This window comes from Gadus macrocephalus, chromosome 14 (assembly GCF_031168955.1).
Source record: "Gadus macrocephalus chromosome 14, ASM3116895v1".
Taxonomy (NCBI): Eukaryota; Metazoa; Chordata; class Actinopteri; order Gadiformes; family Gadidae; genus Gadus; species Gadus macrocephalus.
The window spans coordinates 8717851-8733412 of record NC_082395.1 but is presented as its reverse complement, the minus strand read 5'-3'; the positions used below and the strand labels follow the sequence as shown (position 1 = coordinate 8733412).

Sequence of the window (15562 nt, the reverse complement as noted above, 5' to 3'; positions counted from 1 at the left end):
GCAGAGTTTTGCAGTCATGGGGTGGTGCGCAGAAGTGATGCGCGTTCATCTCGCGGTCAAGCCCTTGTGCACTGTGCAGCCAGTCGGTTGATCGTCACTCAGTGAAGATGGCGATGAGAGTAGCACTCCGCTGCGTTTCTGCAAACTTTTCCCACAAGGGTCCCCGTCTCTCGCCCCTACCACAGATTTCAGCGGCTCTGCAGTTAAGGAGGACTGACCTCACACGGACGTTAAGTACCACCTCACAGTTGTCCACAGGTAAAGTCTTTGGAGTGTTTATCTAAAATAAGCGGTGTGTTTTACATTGAGGATGGACACTCGTTCCCCTAGTTTAGTGGGCGACACTGGGCATCAGAAGACAGTGGGGGTCAATCTCCCACGGTGCATAGCAAATAAAAGAGAATTGAACATAGAATTACAAAATAAATCTGACGAGTTTACGAAATTGTGTTATGCTACTTTTTTTCTTCTGGAAAATATTTAAAAACGAACCAAATTGAGAATCACGTGTTTCAAGTAGTGTGCTGGTCTCATAAAAAAAATGCTTAGTTAAGAGACATTTATCTGTATATGCCCCATTCCGTAATTCATTATTAGGAAGGGGAAAAGCGGAACTTGGACATTGGCCAGTCTGGAATGATAGGCTATTACATGACAAGTAAATCGGTAGCAGAACAATAGTTTATTATTGAGTAATTGATCAGTGAGAAGATGTCACAATTCTCTTCAAGGTGTTAATGGTAGCAGAAGGCCTAAAAGATGCCAGATTTGTCATAGATGCGAACAGCGGTTTAGGCAGGGGCAAAATGAGAGCACTCTCCCGGAACCCTCTCATATTGTCCGGCCATGCCTCAGCATCTTGCACAATTCACAATCTGGTTCAAACCTGTATTTTTCTGCATAATCTTTTGCCACTGCAGAGTGTGGTTTTCCCTGGGTGTCATAAAGACAGCTTTTCAAATGTATATCATTTGATTGGCTTCCTTATTCTTTACACAAAGTTACACATATATTCATTCATATTATATATTGTGTCAACTCTATTATATACTTTCAGAACAAGATGAGAGACGCAAACCATCATGCATAGTTGTTATTTGGCATATGTATGTGTGAAAATGTTGCTTGCTTTAATTTAAGAATGAAGGAAATTTAATTAATCGGTATCATTAGAAGACACAGATGATGAACTAAAAATACATTAGGTACTCTGTGAATACCTAATTAAAGCTGTCGATATGCTGTTCAAACTTATGATTGTTAACCATCTTTCAAACTTTTTTGCAGCTCTAAAGTTTACAGATAAGCACGAGTGGGTCCAAGTAGATGGTAAAGTCGGCACTGTTGGCATCAGCAACTTTGCTCAGGTAGGCTGTTGCATCCATAGTGATATTAATCATTGATTAATTGTTCAGTGCTTGAAGTCTTTGTCGCTATTTAGTGCCCTTTGCCCACTACCACAGCAACAGTAGGAAGGAAATGTACTGTTTTATGATTATTGCTCAAAAAGTGATCACTGGACCAGAGTTCAATGGTGTGCAGACCCTCAAAAGAAGGATTTATTGCACACGAATACTGCACATTTAGGCTATTGATGAATTGTTTACAATTATTTTGATTTCCTTTTGATTTCATTTCATGCTTTTGCACACTTATTACAAATGGGTTGTATTTGCAGATAAGTTGATCTTGCTTGGTTGTCATTCCTGAATTTCATAGCAAATAGTAGTGTCTTACATTTCTCTACCATTGAATCAGTGGCTTAACAATATTGAAGCTTCCTGTCTGACATGTGGCATGTAACCAAATCAAATGTCATGAGTGGCCATTATTTTTGCACTTCTATTTCAAACAATACTCTGTGATAATATATGATAATGATGATAAAAAACTAAATTGGCATTTTATTTTTAACCATGATTTATAAATAAGACCAGTATTACTCCAAAACATATTTAATAATGGATAATATAGTATTTCGATCCCTATACATATACATATATATCCCTTATGCCTCCGCCTCCCTGCTCTTTATTTTATTGTGAATATATTTACCCCAATTCTCAAGGAGTTTAATAACACAATTCATTATTGTACTCAAATAATTGACACTAAACATCATTCACAGCATAAATATCCTCTGAATTTCCCTTGATGAGAGCACCCTGATAATCAGTGCTTCTTGTTTCGTTAACAGGAAGCATTAGGGGATGTGGTGTACTGTGGCCTTCCTGAAATTGGTCAAAAGCTGGAAAACATGGGTAAGAGAGTTGCAGACAGTATTATTTAGTGGATCAACAGGACAGGGGGGGCCAGCATTCTCATATTGTGACAATTGTATCTTTTGTGTTGCAGAGGAGTTTGGGGCTTTAGAGAGTGTGAAAGCTGCCAGTGAGCTGTACTCTCCACTGACCGGGGAGGTGACTGAGGTCAATACCGACCTGGCGGAAAATCCATCACTTGTGAACAAGGCCTGCTACAAAGAGGGTAAGTAATTATATTAGCAGTATATTTGATGTGGTGATCACCAATAACTTTTACTTAAAAATGTGCTGAAAGAATGCAGTATACTATTGTTATCGTTCTACTCACAAACTCCTGGTGGTCTGTGCCAGAATACAGGTGGTTGGTTAATTATGACTTTGTTTCTTTCAGGTTGGCTTATCAAAATGACAATTGAAAACCCCTCAGAACTTGATGGCCTCATGGACGATGCTGCCTATGAGAAGTTTATTAAATCTCTTGAATAAATTGGATATGACTAAATATCAATAGACATACAGGCCAAGGCTGGTAATGAAATCAAAATCAAATTGCTGCCGTGTTGACTAACATCTGATTTGAGACTTCTCAATTACGATATTTATTTTGATTCTGGATTTACGTAAAATAATCTAAATAACCAAAAATGTTGTCGTATAATGTCACATTAATAACTTTGATGTAGATGGAAAGGCCTTTTCTATCCACGACACAACCTCAGGGGCATGTGATCCAACCTTGTAGGTTTATCTGTCAAGTTTGTGTTGTTCTTTAAATAGCATAATTCTTGTGTGATGCACAAAAAGGGATTGTAGATGCTCTGTATCAGATACATTAAATTACACCCGCTTTAACTTTTTTGATTGTTTTTGTCACAAAAGAAACCATACCATCTCTAGGACTCATAAATGGTATCCAAATGTATTACTCATATAATTGTCCTACTTCAGCACACAACTGAAATTATATGAACACTAGCAGCTCGATGTTCTAGTGATTGAGAACGTCAAGGACATGGGTTGCAATCCTGAACAATCTGCCTCTTGTTGCCATTTTATCTTTTATCTGACCTTTGTCCTCCGTTTAAGATGGACACAGTTTGCAAAAGCGAGGTCGATCAATAATTAATGGGACAGGGGTTTTGAAAACGAAGTGAATATGCTTGATATAAGCCTCAAATATAAGGAACGGCATGCAAAATCTGACTTAGAAAATGTGCAGTTATGTTGACATCTCTGGGGGTCAATCAATTTACTCTGCCTGCTTTCAAAGTTTGAATTGCTTATTTAAACAATCACAAAACAAAAGGTTTAGATTGATATTTCTATGGAAATAATTCATCATGCAAATATTCAGACAGTAATTCAATCAACAAAATCATAATCTGTCAGTCAGCTGTATCTTACAGGCGATAGCTTTACTTACCAATTCCCAAATTAAAGTTATAGAATTAGTACTCAGCATTATTTTTAACTAAATCTCTTGGATTAGTTTTTAATCAGAATAATGTAGATCTTTCTTTGAAAATATTGACAGAGACTCAACTAATAAATCTCAAGGTGGACCATCCATGCATCTCTGTCAGTGATGGGCCGATGATGCAACAACGAGGGAGGAAGAATAGTCATCTCATGAGCACCATTCTTTTTCCAGATGGGATTTACTGCTGTGGACTGAAATGATTCTGAAGATGGTCATGGCAACGGACCTGCTAAAGTGTTGGTAGACAACATCAAGTGAACTGCAGATTCATTCAAAGGTTGCCAAATTTGTCAGATCAACCAGAAAGATAAAGCTCATATGAAATAAAGATGAAAGATGAAACTATTCTACATGGAGTGAAGATAGATTGTGCACACTCTTTCAGATTGACTTTCGCCCGATCAAAGGTACACTGAGCATACTAACTCAGTCAGCATGGTGCTTTGGGTATATTAATTATACCTGATTAACAATCCCGATTGTTGAGTTGGTCAGGTAGCACTCTTACAGATGTCAGGCCTAGGGTTGAGTTAAATTGTTGAAATAAAGAACAGTGTCATACATAAAATTCACTTCTATTCTTAGTTTGTAGAAAATAAGAACAATATGTAATTTGCTATTCTAGGCTTGCAACATAAGCCATTTAAGCACTCCACAAATATAAAGATATGGACTTAATATTTAGAATTTAGATATTGAGCATTATTTATTTATTGAATACAAATTTAAATTGTGATGCTATTGGGCCATAGTGCTGCATTCAACCCTGTTGACCACTCAATACTTTTGGAAGGATTATAAAGTTGGGTTTGGCTTTCCGGCACAGTCCTGGTTCATGTCATATATACAAGAAAGGAATTACTTTGTCTCCATTGGTAACTATGTATCTGAACTAACCACCGTGATGGGTGGTGTCCCCAAAGGTTAAGCCCTATAGCAGGTTATTCAACCTCCATGCTCTCACTTAGCCAAATTATTCAAAATAACAACATTGCTTACCATTGTTATGCGGACGACACACATCTATATAGACCTATCACTATCAAAACTGAGATAATTGTTTTCAGGGCCAGAGATGAGGGACTGACATTTTGCTTACACCTTGGGTGCCTCTTCTTGAAACCAAAAACCAGACTAGAAATCTTGGTGTTCAAGATTTCAAAAAATTGTCCATTCATTTCTAACTAGAAGGTTCGATTATTGTAAAGTTCTCTTTGCAGGCTTTCAAAAAAAAAACGTACACCAATTCAGCATGTGTATGAAATGTGCTAAATAAAGTTGTCTTGACTTGACTAATGGATTCCATTGAATTCGGTCAAACCGTTAGAGAATGCTAAGCAATATTTAGGGTTTGGCTGATAAAGATAATTTGCACTTTTTACCTATGCTACTTTTAAAAAATTAATGTATAAATAAATGAATAAATAAATAAAATATCTTCGTATTAACTTCTTATCTATTGCATCTTCATCGATGAGGCACTATCATTTAAGAATGTGGAACATGGATACTTTGCATTATAAGACACATGTATATGCTCCCTTGGAATATTCAGTCTCCTCTTGAATGAAATGTGCTCGGTAAATTTCATGTAGATACTAGAAGAAAAGCAATGTATAGTATATTTGGCAACAAGTGTACAAATACGTAGAAAGTAGTTCACACATGCGCAGTTCAGTCGCGAAATGAAGACATACGATACTTCATTTTGAGATAAAATAAAAATGCTAATCAATTAAACGAATTGCTTGTGTGGTTTTATGACGAAGGTTAATGTGGTTTATTATTTTGTAAAAACGAATAATTGTGTAAAAACTCCCTCGTCATACGATTGGCTGGTTGATATATTTCCCACAATACACTGCCTTTCTACTTCCTTTTCTTTTCGGCCATTTTCCGCCCCACACGGTATGTCAATATAATCTCTACTATTTTACAAATAATCTTCAACAATCCTCTTGTTTCACTTTATGTAGACTAATTTCCTGCATTTAATCCGAAAGTGTACACGTTATTCATTAAAATAGTGTGAACATTTTAGCAGTTAAGTGCTAGGTAATGCTGTTTTTGTTGGTTAGCTTGTGAAAATATACACATCAGTAGCGCTATCATGCTTAGTCGTGGCGTTTAAGTTGGTAACATTGCTGTACTCTTGTTTTTGTTATTTCCGAATGACTCAAAACAGTTGCGGACTATTTATTTCGTTTGGTCAATTTTTATTAAACGTTGAAGACGTTGTAGAAACATTGCTCCTAGCTAGCTCGGTTGTTTTCGGCTAGCAGGGTTATCAACTGTTCCAGCGTGTGCTAATGAACGGTGTCTTAATGTGTTACAGGGAAGTAGGCAACCATGGCTCCCAGCCGTAATGGAATGATCCTGAACCCCCACTTCCACAAGGATTGGCAGAGGAGAGTACAGACATGGTTCAACCAGCCAGCCAGGAAGATCCGCAGGTAAATGCTGTTACACTGCCACATATCATGCGAGCACCATTAGCCCTGTATCGTACTTGGTTTTATCCTGGTTTATTATAAATCTCACAGTAAGGCCTATGTATGTGCTTGATTGCCATTTTCTGAAAACCTAAATCTTAACCCTGGCAGACGTAAGGCCCGTCAGGCAAAGGCCCGCCGTGTTGCTCCACGGCCTGTCGCTGGACCTCTGAGGCCGATGGTCAGGTGTCCAACCATCAGATACCACACTAAAGTTCGTGCTGGACGTGGCTTCACACTGGCGGAGATCAAGGTATTGTATAATCTATAGGTAAAGAATCCCACATAACAATTTCTTGCCTCTACGTGTGTCTGACATCGTCAAGCCATGGGTGGTAAAGTAACTTGACTGTTGGGACAGAGAATGTCATTGCAATTGGTGTCTTTCTGTGCACCCTTTAAGGGGGATAGCCCACTTAGATTTCTCATCCCACCCCTCATGTCTAGTGCATTGCAGCAGTCAAATGATGACAAATCTCCGGAATCTCTGTACTACTTTGATGAAAATCTTTTGAACCTTTTATCTGATGACTGCCTGTTTATGTCAAGCAAGTGATAAGCAACGCCGTCATTCATGAAGGAATATTTCCCAGAATATATATTAATCGTGTTTTTTTCCACTTATAGGCAGCTGGCATTCACAAGATGACCGCCCGCACTATTGGCATTGCAGTGGATCACCGCCGTCGTAACAAATCCACGGAGTCTCTGCAGGCCAATGTCCAGCGCCTGAAGATCTACCGCTCCAAACTGGTCCTGTTCCCCAGGAAGGCATCTGCCCCCAAGAAGGGAGACAGCACTGTAAGTGACTTATAAGAACAGACGTTGACTATATGTATAATTAAGTTTATCATCAATCAATTTTGATGGCCCATTCAGCGACTGCCAATGTAACTGAATAATCACTGAATAACATTTGACCTACGTATGCCAACTTTAAACTGTTGGTCTACAGGTTCCGCATTAATTGGTCTAATCAGAATCAAGACCAAACTACTGTTTTCCTTCTCTACTTGATGGACACATGTGCAGGACTTCACTTTACCACAATGTGTAACAGAATAATTTTAACCACATGCAGCAGTCAAATGATGACAAATCTCCGGAATCTCTGTACTTCTTTGATGAAAATCTTTTGAACCTTTTATCTGATGACTGCCTGTATGTGTCAACCAAGTGATAATCAACGCACAGAAAGTAACGACTGTTTAACATTCTGATACCAGTTTACAGCTGTTCAAAACAAGTAAAGCAGGCTCAAATGTATACGTTTTCCTGTTTTAAGGTAGTAAGCCTTGAAATGTATTGAACGTCTTAAGTCTTCAACGCTTTTTCACTGAGCCCCAGAGCTCAACTAGAGCTTACACAAGACTTTCTTCCATTTTCTGCCTTGCATTCATTGTAATATCAATCTAGCCTCATTGTCAGGCTTACAAGCCAGACATGGAAGGCATTCAATCAGTCAATGTTGGCAACTGTCAAAGGGTTAATGAAGCGCAGCGGATGAACCCCATGTCCTTCAGTTATATTAAACTATTGGTCTAAGATCTTGCACTTTCTAATAAACTTTTTTCTTCAGGAGGAGGAAGTCAAGATGGCCACTCAGCACATGGGTGTACTTATGCCCATCAAACCGGTAAGGCTGATGCACCATCTCACCCCTTTCTTTGTTGCCCTTGTCTTGTGCATTGCAGCAGTCAGGTGATGACAAATCTCCGGAATCTCTGTATTTCATTGATGAAAATCTTTTGAACCTTTTTTCTGATGACTGCCTGTTATGCTACTTAAATGATCAGATGCTTTATGCTGTCATTCAGGACTCACTTGATGGAACAAACAAAATGTTAAATGTTTCAAAGCTCTAAACTTCCATCAAATATATTGATTGGCGTGTCATTTGTATGTATTGTGTGTTGAGTTATTTTTCTTGTTCCTTCCACCTCAGGCCCACAAGAAGGAGAAGGCACGCGTCATCTCTGAGGATGAAAAGAACTTCAAGGCCTTCGCCAGCCTGCGTATGGCTCGTTCCAACGCCCGTCTTTTCGGCATTCGTGCCAAGAAAGCAAAGGAGGCTGCAGAGCAGGATGTGGAGAAGAAGAAGTAATAATCTTGCTTTGGGACTTTGCAAAATAAAATGTACAAAAGATCTTTGCGTAATGATATACTTAATTTTAAAAGATCAAGATTTTGGCAGGTCCTCTATTCTCCATCTAACCTGTTTTTTTTTTTAGGCTGGATAATTGCCAATAATGTGGGGTTGAAGTTTTCACTTGCATTAAGCGGGTTTGATAAAGAATCTCCTAAACAAATTCTAATGTAAGAACAAGCCTGATTTTAGATAACATTGTCGGGGACCAATAAGACCTTTTGAAGTGTCAACCAATGAACATTATGGTACTTTCCTGAACCCGGGTATGCCTTCTGGTTTTACAAACACTGGGCTGGCCATAGGTCATTAGCCCAAGGACTGCCTGTACATTTATACAATCGTGTCTCAGGCAGCTGTTATGCGTTAACTTCCGAGTGTGCTGCAGTTGCCACCAAAAAGCCCTAGGTGGCTATACACAAAGGTGTCCATTGCAACTTATTTGTGTGCATTCCATTGGGATGCTATTTTTAGAAGCTACTTTCAATGATCGACAAACCTGCAGTTTAACAAGTCGATGAGGGGCCGCACTATTTAAAAAAGGCTACCTGCTAAGTTGAACTACGTTTTGCATCGCATGTAAAGGGTTAGTTCAGTGAAGACTTCGAGTCCTTCAGAAGTATATACAGCAGTCCTTCACTTGAATCAGATGTTTTAACAATGACTACCATTTCTACTCTTAATAGCCCCCACTTAAATTGACTAAACTTTTGAGCGGCGAGTACAATAATTACGGGTAGGCTTTGTGAGGTGACTTGCTGTTTTGGAAAGAAATCAGATGTGTAATAAGGGTGTTTTTTTTTTTTAGATACTGATGTATGTAGTTATCATTTGGAGGTCATGACATCGGACATTGAGAACCTTTTCAAAGTAACTATCCCCCTGGAATGAACGAGGTGGGTCATTAGAATTTAGGGCTTTGTGCACTAAACCTATAGTCAATATGTTATTGGAAATAGTGTAAAAAAATCTTGAAGCCGTTATCTCATCAGTCTTACAAGAGTTGACGCAATTCCATTGCTCGATATGAAGCAGATCTTTGTTACATGGTTTTCCCTGAAGTGATCCTAGAGCATTGATTAAATAGCCACTTAGAATTCTAAATAAAACGGGGTGCTGCAGTAGTAAAGTAGTTATCGAGGAGATCGAGGAAATGAACCCAGATTGAAGTGACTCTTATTTAATTAGGTTACTAGGGTTAACGTGTTGCTGACTGAATTTTTCTTAACATTTAAATGTTCATCGATCAAATATTATATGCATACCTTTTATGTCATGTCATGAGTGCATACATTGAATGGAAGGGGTTTAAGCAAAAAAATTGAAATACGTCTAGTAATGTTTCACTAGGTAGGCCTATTTTACGTTCGTGTGTGGTGCAGGAGTCATTTACAGGTGCCTGCATATTAATCTCAGCTCCACCAGCCCCTGCCCTGCCTCCCAGCTGTCTGGCCAACTGCCCATGTCGATCCTTATTTACGAACAAAAACACAGACAGAATTATCACATAGGCCTACACTTAAATTAAAACATTTTGAGGCGTGTTGAAGTGCAGTTATATTCTAGGCAATATAACTCGCTAAATAGGCTATATAAATCGTATTATGTTTTACTGGCATGTTGGCGTTGTAGCTAATTAGAACTGGATCAATATGCAATATAGACCTTTCTTTGATGTTTAGGCATAAATTCCATTTATTATATCTAAGGAATGGAGCCCACTACTCATTCGTGACATTAATTTGTATTTATTTATTTCGGTGTAATGTTTGTATATTTGAGTAGGCCTATACAAATTGAAATTATTCTATTAAGGTATTCAAAAGATTTACTTACTATAATAGCAGGTTAGGCAGACTTTTCTCTATAAACGGCTAATTTTAAAATTCCGACTAGAACTATATTATTCAGGTGGTTGTTAGTTATTAGATGTTCTTTATTGATTGTTTTTGGCCAGTAATGAAGTCTTGATGCTGTTCGTTTGTTTGGAAGAAGTAGCTCCTGGCAGCAATGTAGGCTACATTACTCGCTGCTGATTTATCCACTCCCATCTGCACAGAACAAGCCTACCACCGGATTCACTCCCATATCTGCACAAACCAACTCCACCACCAGAATCACTCACCATCTGACCAAACCGAAGCCTACCATCATATCCACTCCCATACCTGCGCAAACCAACTCCACCGCTAGATTCACTCCCCATCGGACCAAACCGAAGCTCATCAGATCCACTCCCATATCTGCACAAACCAACTCCACCAGCAGATTTACTCCCCATCTGACCAAACAGAAGTCTACCACCAGATTATTTTACCATCTGCACAAACCAAGTTCACCACCAGATCACACACCCCGCCTAGCCAAACCAACTCCACCAACAGATTCACTCCCCATCTGACTATACCAAGCGAAGCACTAGATTCACTCCCCATTTTACTAAACCAAGCCTACTACCAGATTCACTCCCCATCTGACTAATCCAAGCCAGATTCGGCGGCGAGTTTCGCGGGAATAAAACATGCATTTTGTTTTGGAAGAGGATTAAACAAGTGAGTAAGTATAAATTACAACGAGCAACACCTTTCTCAATGATCGTCAGTTTTGTATCGACTAAAACTGTTTGATTGCATGCAAGACAGTCTATTTTAAAAGTAGCGGGAATCTACTACCATTCAATCCAGTGATTCATCGTTTCCACCTTTAACGCTGTGTAGAGAGGTCATCGTTTTGGCGTATTTCTTGTATCTATTTGTAAACGAAACCCTTTGTAGGTTGTTTTTTTGTAATAACCTTCCCTTATGACCTAATTTTAAGAGATTTCCTGTTTTATTCACACGAGTAGTCTGCAAAATCGTTTGATTTGTTTTCTTCATTTATATATTAAGCTTATAACTTTTCCTTCTGCAAAGAATAAGCGCGTTTTTTTTACTACTACTGTAAAGCCATTTAATACAAGCCTACAATTGTGGTTGTACGGGTTCTTCGCTGTGGTCGCTCCACTTTGATCCTGGGCGCTGTCCTTGGTACTAAAAGCATTATCAAGTCAACATATCGTCTTCCCTGATAGCCTATAATAACAAACAACCTCTCCTCAACCAAATTAACTGCACGTGTAAACATGTAGCCTACTATTAGTAGTTTTACTAAAGGGATCTCAATGGACGCGACAGTACTAAAAAATAACATAAATTAATATCACCCCTTCTATAGAGCTTGCATTGCAATTAAAAAAAAAGTTGTATAATTGCGCTATTTCCTTAAACTTTTTTTTCAGCTATCCTATTGCATTTTCAGCCAAGGAGCCAGAGCACAATTTTTGGTTTCATAACACCTTTATGGATATGATGTAGGCTACATGAGCAGGATGTTATTCTTAAGGAGAGATCTTGACAGCCACTGATTGCTGTTGGTTGGATTACCTTGAGGAAAAGCCTGTTACACAAGACCTCTTGTGTTCTTATTAGGGCATCTGTACCAAAGCAAAACATCCAACGCTTTTGAGTTAGCGCTCCTCTCCGCTCAGAGGTCTCAACGATCAACCGTTTTTTGTTTTTTTTTGCTTCTCCTGAGTCTTCAACGGTGTGTTGGTGGTCTGACTGCTACAGATCCTCTCACCCCCAGCAAGGATGAATGACATTCAGGAGGCCACATCTCCAGCAGCCAGCATGGGTGGTCCTGTCACCTGTGTCTCTAAAGTGGAACTTCGCGTCTCCTGCAAAGCTTTGCTGGACAGAGACACGCTGAATAAGTCCGATCCCTGTGTCATTATTATGGTGCAGGCTCAAGGGCAATGGACAGAGGTAAGGCTCTGTTGATTCATATTTCAGCTTTTCTTTCCCCTGCAAAAACAATATTTGTTAATGTTGAAATAGTTGGACCCTTTCATAGACACTGTATTCCCTCAAATAGTAGTTAATGTCAATGTTAAACAAGAAATAATTCATGTCCATTGGAAGGAATTGTGTGGACTGTTTTAAAGAAGCTCAATGCGTCTGTACAGTTCCCAAATTCTAGCATTTCAACAGAAAAACGAAAGATAGAAGAGATGGATGTAGGGCTCAACAGTTTGGTTCTTGCCAAAAATACACAATCAAGGGCGCCACTTATATCGCAATATGTGAGATGAAGCAGTTTGTTACTGTTGCCCTGCTCTAATTATAAATAAAACATTCATTTTCTCAAATTAGTCCCAGGCTGACCTTGTGTGTAGGCATTAGCGATTTCCTTTTTAATTAAATCATACAGTCTGGTGGTGAAAAAAATATCACAAATATAGAGAACATGTTCTCAGAGTAGCAATGGTGCTATCATGATTTTATTAAATCCATCAAATCTTAATGGTTGAATATAAAATGTTATTTTATAGGAACCTGTTTTTAGTATTAACACCATAGTACTTTACTATGTGGCCATTTTTCCTAGAATGTTTGTTCTGTGGGCTTTATTCATACCCTTTTGTACGCTCAATGATGACTCAGGAGGGGAGGGAGATAACCTTACGGATGCATCAGATTTGAACAGCTGCAACTACATTTTAATGATTTTAGCTCCCATTGGGCAATGCTTCAGGAGTTTTATTATTACGATACAAATTTAAAAAGACAGAACTGGATGTAATTATTTACATATTGTACACAAATGTGTCTTTCCCACGGCATACATTTCCATGTACACAAAAATTGACTTGCCGACTCTTTCGTTGTTTCATTCTCCCACTTTCATTCTTTCTTTCTGTCACTCTCACTCAATAGGTCTCTCTTTCTCTCTATTTGTCTCTATTTGTCTCTCTCTCTCTGTCTCTCTCACCCTCTCTCCATCTCACTCTCTCTCTCCATCTCTCTCTCTCTCTCTCTCTCTCTCACACACACACACACACACACACACACACACACACACACACACACACACACACACACACACACACACACACACGAGTGTGTGTGTATGTGTGAGATTATATTTGCCAGTTTGCAAGCCTAGACAACTCCTCAGCTGACTGTCCATGCTTACAACATCTCTCATATTGCCATGTCATAGCCTACATACTGTTTCTCTCTCATTTAATTTATTTTTCAATTTCTTTCATTTTTTTCATGGCACACCATGCACCCAAAAAAGCGAAAATATTGTCTTTTTAGTTGGTCTTTATTATACAGAGACACTGTAGCCTTACCCCTGTGGTGATAATGACTTAATTGAAATGTCATAATTTAGAATGCTATTTTAATGCAAACCTGTGATGATAGCGAGACAACACCCTATATTAATATCCTACTTAGGGGTTATCGGTGTGGGTGGGTGTATGTGTGAGGGAGTGTGTGTGAATGTGTTTGGTTGAATGTGTGTGTGTGTGTGTGTGTGTGTGTGTGTGTGTGTGTGTGTGTGTGTGTGTGTGTGTGTGTGTGTGTGTGTTTGTGTGTGTGTGTGAATGTGTTTGGTTGAATGTATGTGTGTGTGTGTGTGTGTGTGTGTGTGTGAATGTGTTTGGTTGAATGTGTGTGTGTGTGTGTGTGTGTGTGTGTGTGTGTGTGTGTTTGTGTTTATGTGAATGTGTGTGTGTGTGTGTGTGTGTGTGTTTGTGTGACAGGCATGAGCACCCACTAATCCCTCTGTTACTCCGTTCAGACTCTATCAACACAACACATTCCACACGCTCATTCCAATTCTGTCCATCCAGATGGTGCGAAGAGAGCAAGACAGTGTGAAAGACAATGTATGGGGGAGAAAAATGATCTGATATCCATGCTGCCGGCAATCTGTAGAAGAACGCATATACAAGACGGAGTTGCGATCCGACCTGAATTGTAGATTATTGATCTACTTGTTGACGATCATCAATCATTACATTCAGCACATCACTTTGGCGCTCGGTAACATTAAGTGGCGCAGATGAGGCAGGGCCTTGTCAGAATACATTTGCTGTACTGGTTCTGCTCCTTGGCCCGGCTTCTCAGAGCACACATACATTTGACATTACGTGTAGCACAACAGAGGGGCACACATTATATATGTACCTGGGAGCAACAGCCCGAGGTGAATAAGCCCAATTAGGGAAATGGGTCCTTAACTAGAGCGAACATGTGTTTTGGCGTGGGCTCATAATGTGCCATAGGTTATGATGGCGCTATGGGGAATTAGCCCCCTTAGCCACACTATGATAATATAGACCTATAAAATATACAAGCAGCATATATTATCTCTTCTGCCTTTCCAGCTGGACAGGACAGAGGTCATCAAAAGCAACCTGCATCCAGTTTTTGCCAAGGTCTTCATGGTGGACTACTACTTTGAGGAGGTTCAGAAGCTACGGTTTGAGGTGTATGACATCCACGGCACGCACAGCATTGGGACCCGTGACGATGACTTCCTCGGGGGTGTGGAGTGTACCCTCGGCCAGGTTAGCTGTCATGTTATAAACCACATGCTTTTAGTTACGATGTGGAGGAATTGGATGGAATTCGATTTCATAGTGAGTCAGTGCATTCATTTGCTAGAGACCGCTAGATTCTTAAAATGATGTTCACTTTGCGGTATGCTCACAATATGGTTATGGTAATGCATGGAGCGAATGTCATCTTGGCTTATGTGCCTCATCCAACACTTATCGATGTGGCTGTAATGGTACTGTCATCTCCTGCCCCCTTTAGATTGTGGCCCAAAAGAAGATGGTAAAGCCCTTGCTGTTAAAGTACGGAAAATATGCTGCAAAGTCAACGATCACGGTGGGTTCCCCAGCAGTAGAACCGATCAGACATGTCGAAGTGTCTTCTGGTGAACGTGCTGTATGGACATCTAATGCATGTTGGGAATGTTATGTAGAATTTATTAGATGGAGGGGCTGCTATTGAATCTCTGTTTTGTGAAACTATAGTTCGACTTTAAGAATGATTATGTATGTTTATGAAACATACAATGGTAAACATATTACTTTTGGTAAAATAACAGCTTTAATATAGTATTACTGACACTGCCTAAATGCTTCAGTTTGTGCTAATCAGCGAAGCGTCTTCTTCACATCCAAAGCATTATATAAGGGAGAGAGTAGTGTATGGGGGCTATTTTGGGAAATGAACCAACCAGACAACCGACAAAGCAAGAGACACAAATTAACTACATTCTTTTTGCCATTGCCCTTAAGCTTTGTTATGTAATCTGAGCATCTTTGCACAAACATTGT

At 39.3% G+C, this 15562-nt stretch overlaps 3 protein-coding genes and 3 non-coding genes across 11 annotated transcripts in view; all 6 read left to right on the top strand.

The window, feature by feature from the left end:
- The window catches only part of rpl13 (ribosomal protein L13), a 33568-nt gene extending 25186 nt beyond the window's left edge, over positions 1-8382 (top strand). The window contains exons 1-6 of one of the 2 annotated variants that reach the window (XM_060071908.1): positions 5613-5652; positions 6080-6197; positions 6348-6489; positions 6864-7037; positions 7816-7872; positions 8182-8382. In XM_060071908.1, coding sequence (XP_059927891.1) covers positions 6094-6197; positions 6348-6489; positions 6864-7037; positions 7816-7872; positions 8182-8340 — 636 coding nt within the window. In that variant the 5' untranslated portion in view covers positions 5613-5652; positions 6080-6093 and the 3' untranslated portion in view covers positions 8341-8382. Of the gene's footprint in view, positions 1-5612; positions 5653-6079; positions 6198-6347; positions 6490-6863; positions 7038-7815; positions 7873-8181 lie in introns of those variants that run through there. The other variant, XM_060071909.1, reaches the window with a different exon arrangement.
- On the top strand, positions 71-3116 carry gcshb (glycine cleavage system protein H (aminomethyl carrier), b). Its single transcript, XM_060071912.1, has 5 exons — positions 71-258; positions 1288-1367; positions 2198-2261; positions 2356-2487; positions 2656-3116. Exons 1-5 carry the CDS (start codon positions 108-110, stop codon positions 2748-2750), a joined length of 522 nt encoding a protein of 173 aa, XP_059927895.1. The 5' UTR covers positions 71-107; the 3' UTR covers positions 2751-3116.
- Positions 6702-6782, top strand: LOC132472670 (small nucleolar RNA MBII-202). The gene has a single exon (XR_009529140.1). It is a non-coding gene; the product is annotated as a small nucleolar RNA MBII-202 (small nucleolar RNA).
- On the top strand, positions 7326-7409 carry LOC132472669 (small nucleolar RNA MBII-202). The gene has a single exon (XR_009529139.1). It is a non-coding gene; the product is annotated as a small nucleolar RNA MBII-202 (small nucleolar RNA).
- Positions 7940-8015, top strand: LOC132472671 (small nucleolar RNA MBII-202). The gene has a single exon (XR_009529141.1). It is a non-coding gene; the product is annotated as a small nucleolar RNA MBII-202 (small nucleolar RNA).
- Positions 8383-10238: 1856 nt separating the features above from the next.
- Positions 10239-15562, top strand: part of cpne7 (copine VII) — a 26366-nt gene continuing 21042 nt past the window's right edge. The window contains exons 1-4 of one of the 5 annotated variants that reach the window (XM_060071889.1): positions 10239-10934; positions 12007-12185; positions 14600-14782; positions 15033-15107. In XM_060071889.1, coding sequence (XP_059927872.1) covers positions 12012-12185; positions 14600-14782; positions 15033-15107 — 432 coding nt within the window. In that variant the 5' untranslated portion in view covers positions 10239-10934; positions 12007-12011. Of the gene's footprint in view, positions 10939-11955; positions 12186-14599; positions 14783-15032; positions 15108-15562 lie in introns of all 5 variants that reach the window. The other 4 variants (XM_060071886.1, XM_060071887.1, XM_060071885.1 and 1 more) reach the window with 4 other exon arrangements.

Bases quoted from the DNA above. Each gene is read 5' to 3' on its own strand.
- gcshb (XM_060071912.1), top strand. From the start codon at position 108: ATGGCGATGAGAGTAGCACTCCGCTGCGTTTCTGCAAACTTTTCCCAC. The intron at 2,262-2,355 runs GTAAGAGAGTTG...TTTGTGTTGCAG, and splicing joins TCAAAAGCTGGAAAACATGG to AGGAGTTTGGGGCTTTAGAG. The intron at 2,488-2,655 runs GTAAGTAATTAT...TGTTTCTTTCAG, and splicing joins CAAGGCCTGCTACAAAGAGG to GTTGGCTTATCAAAATGACA.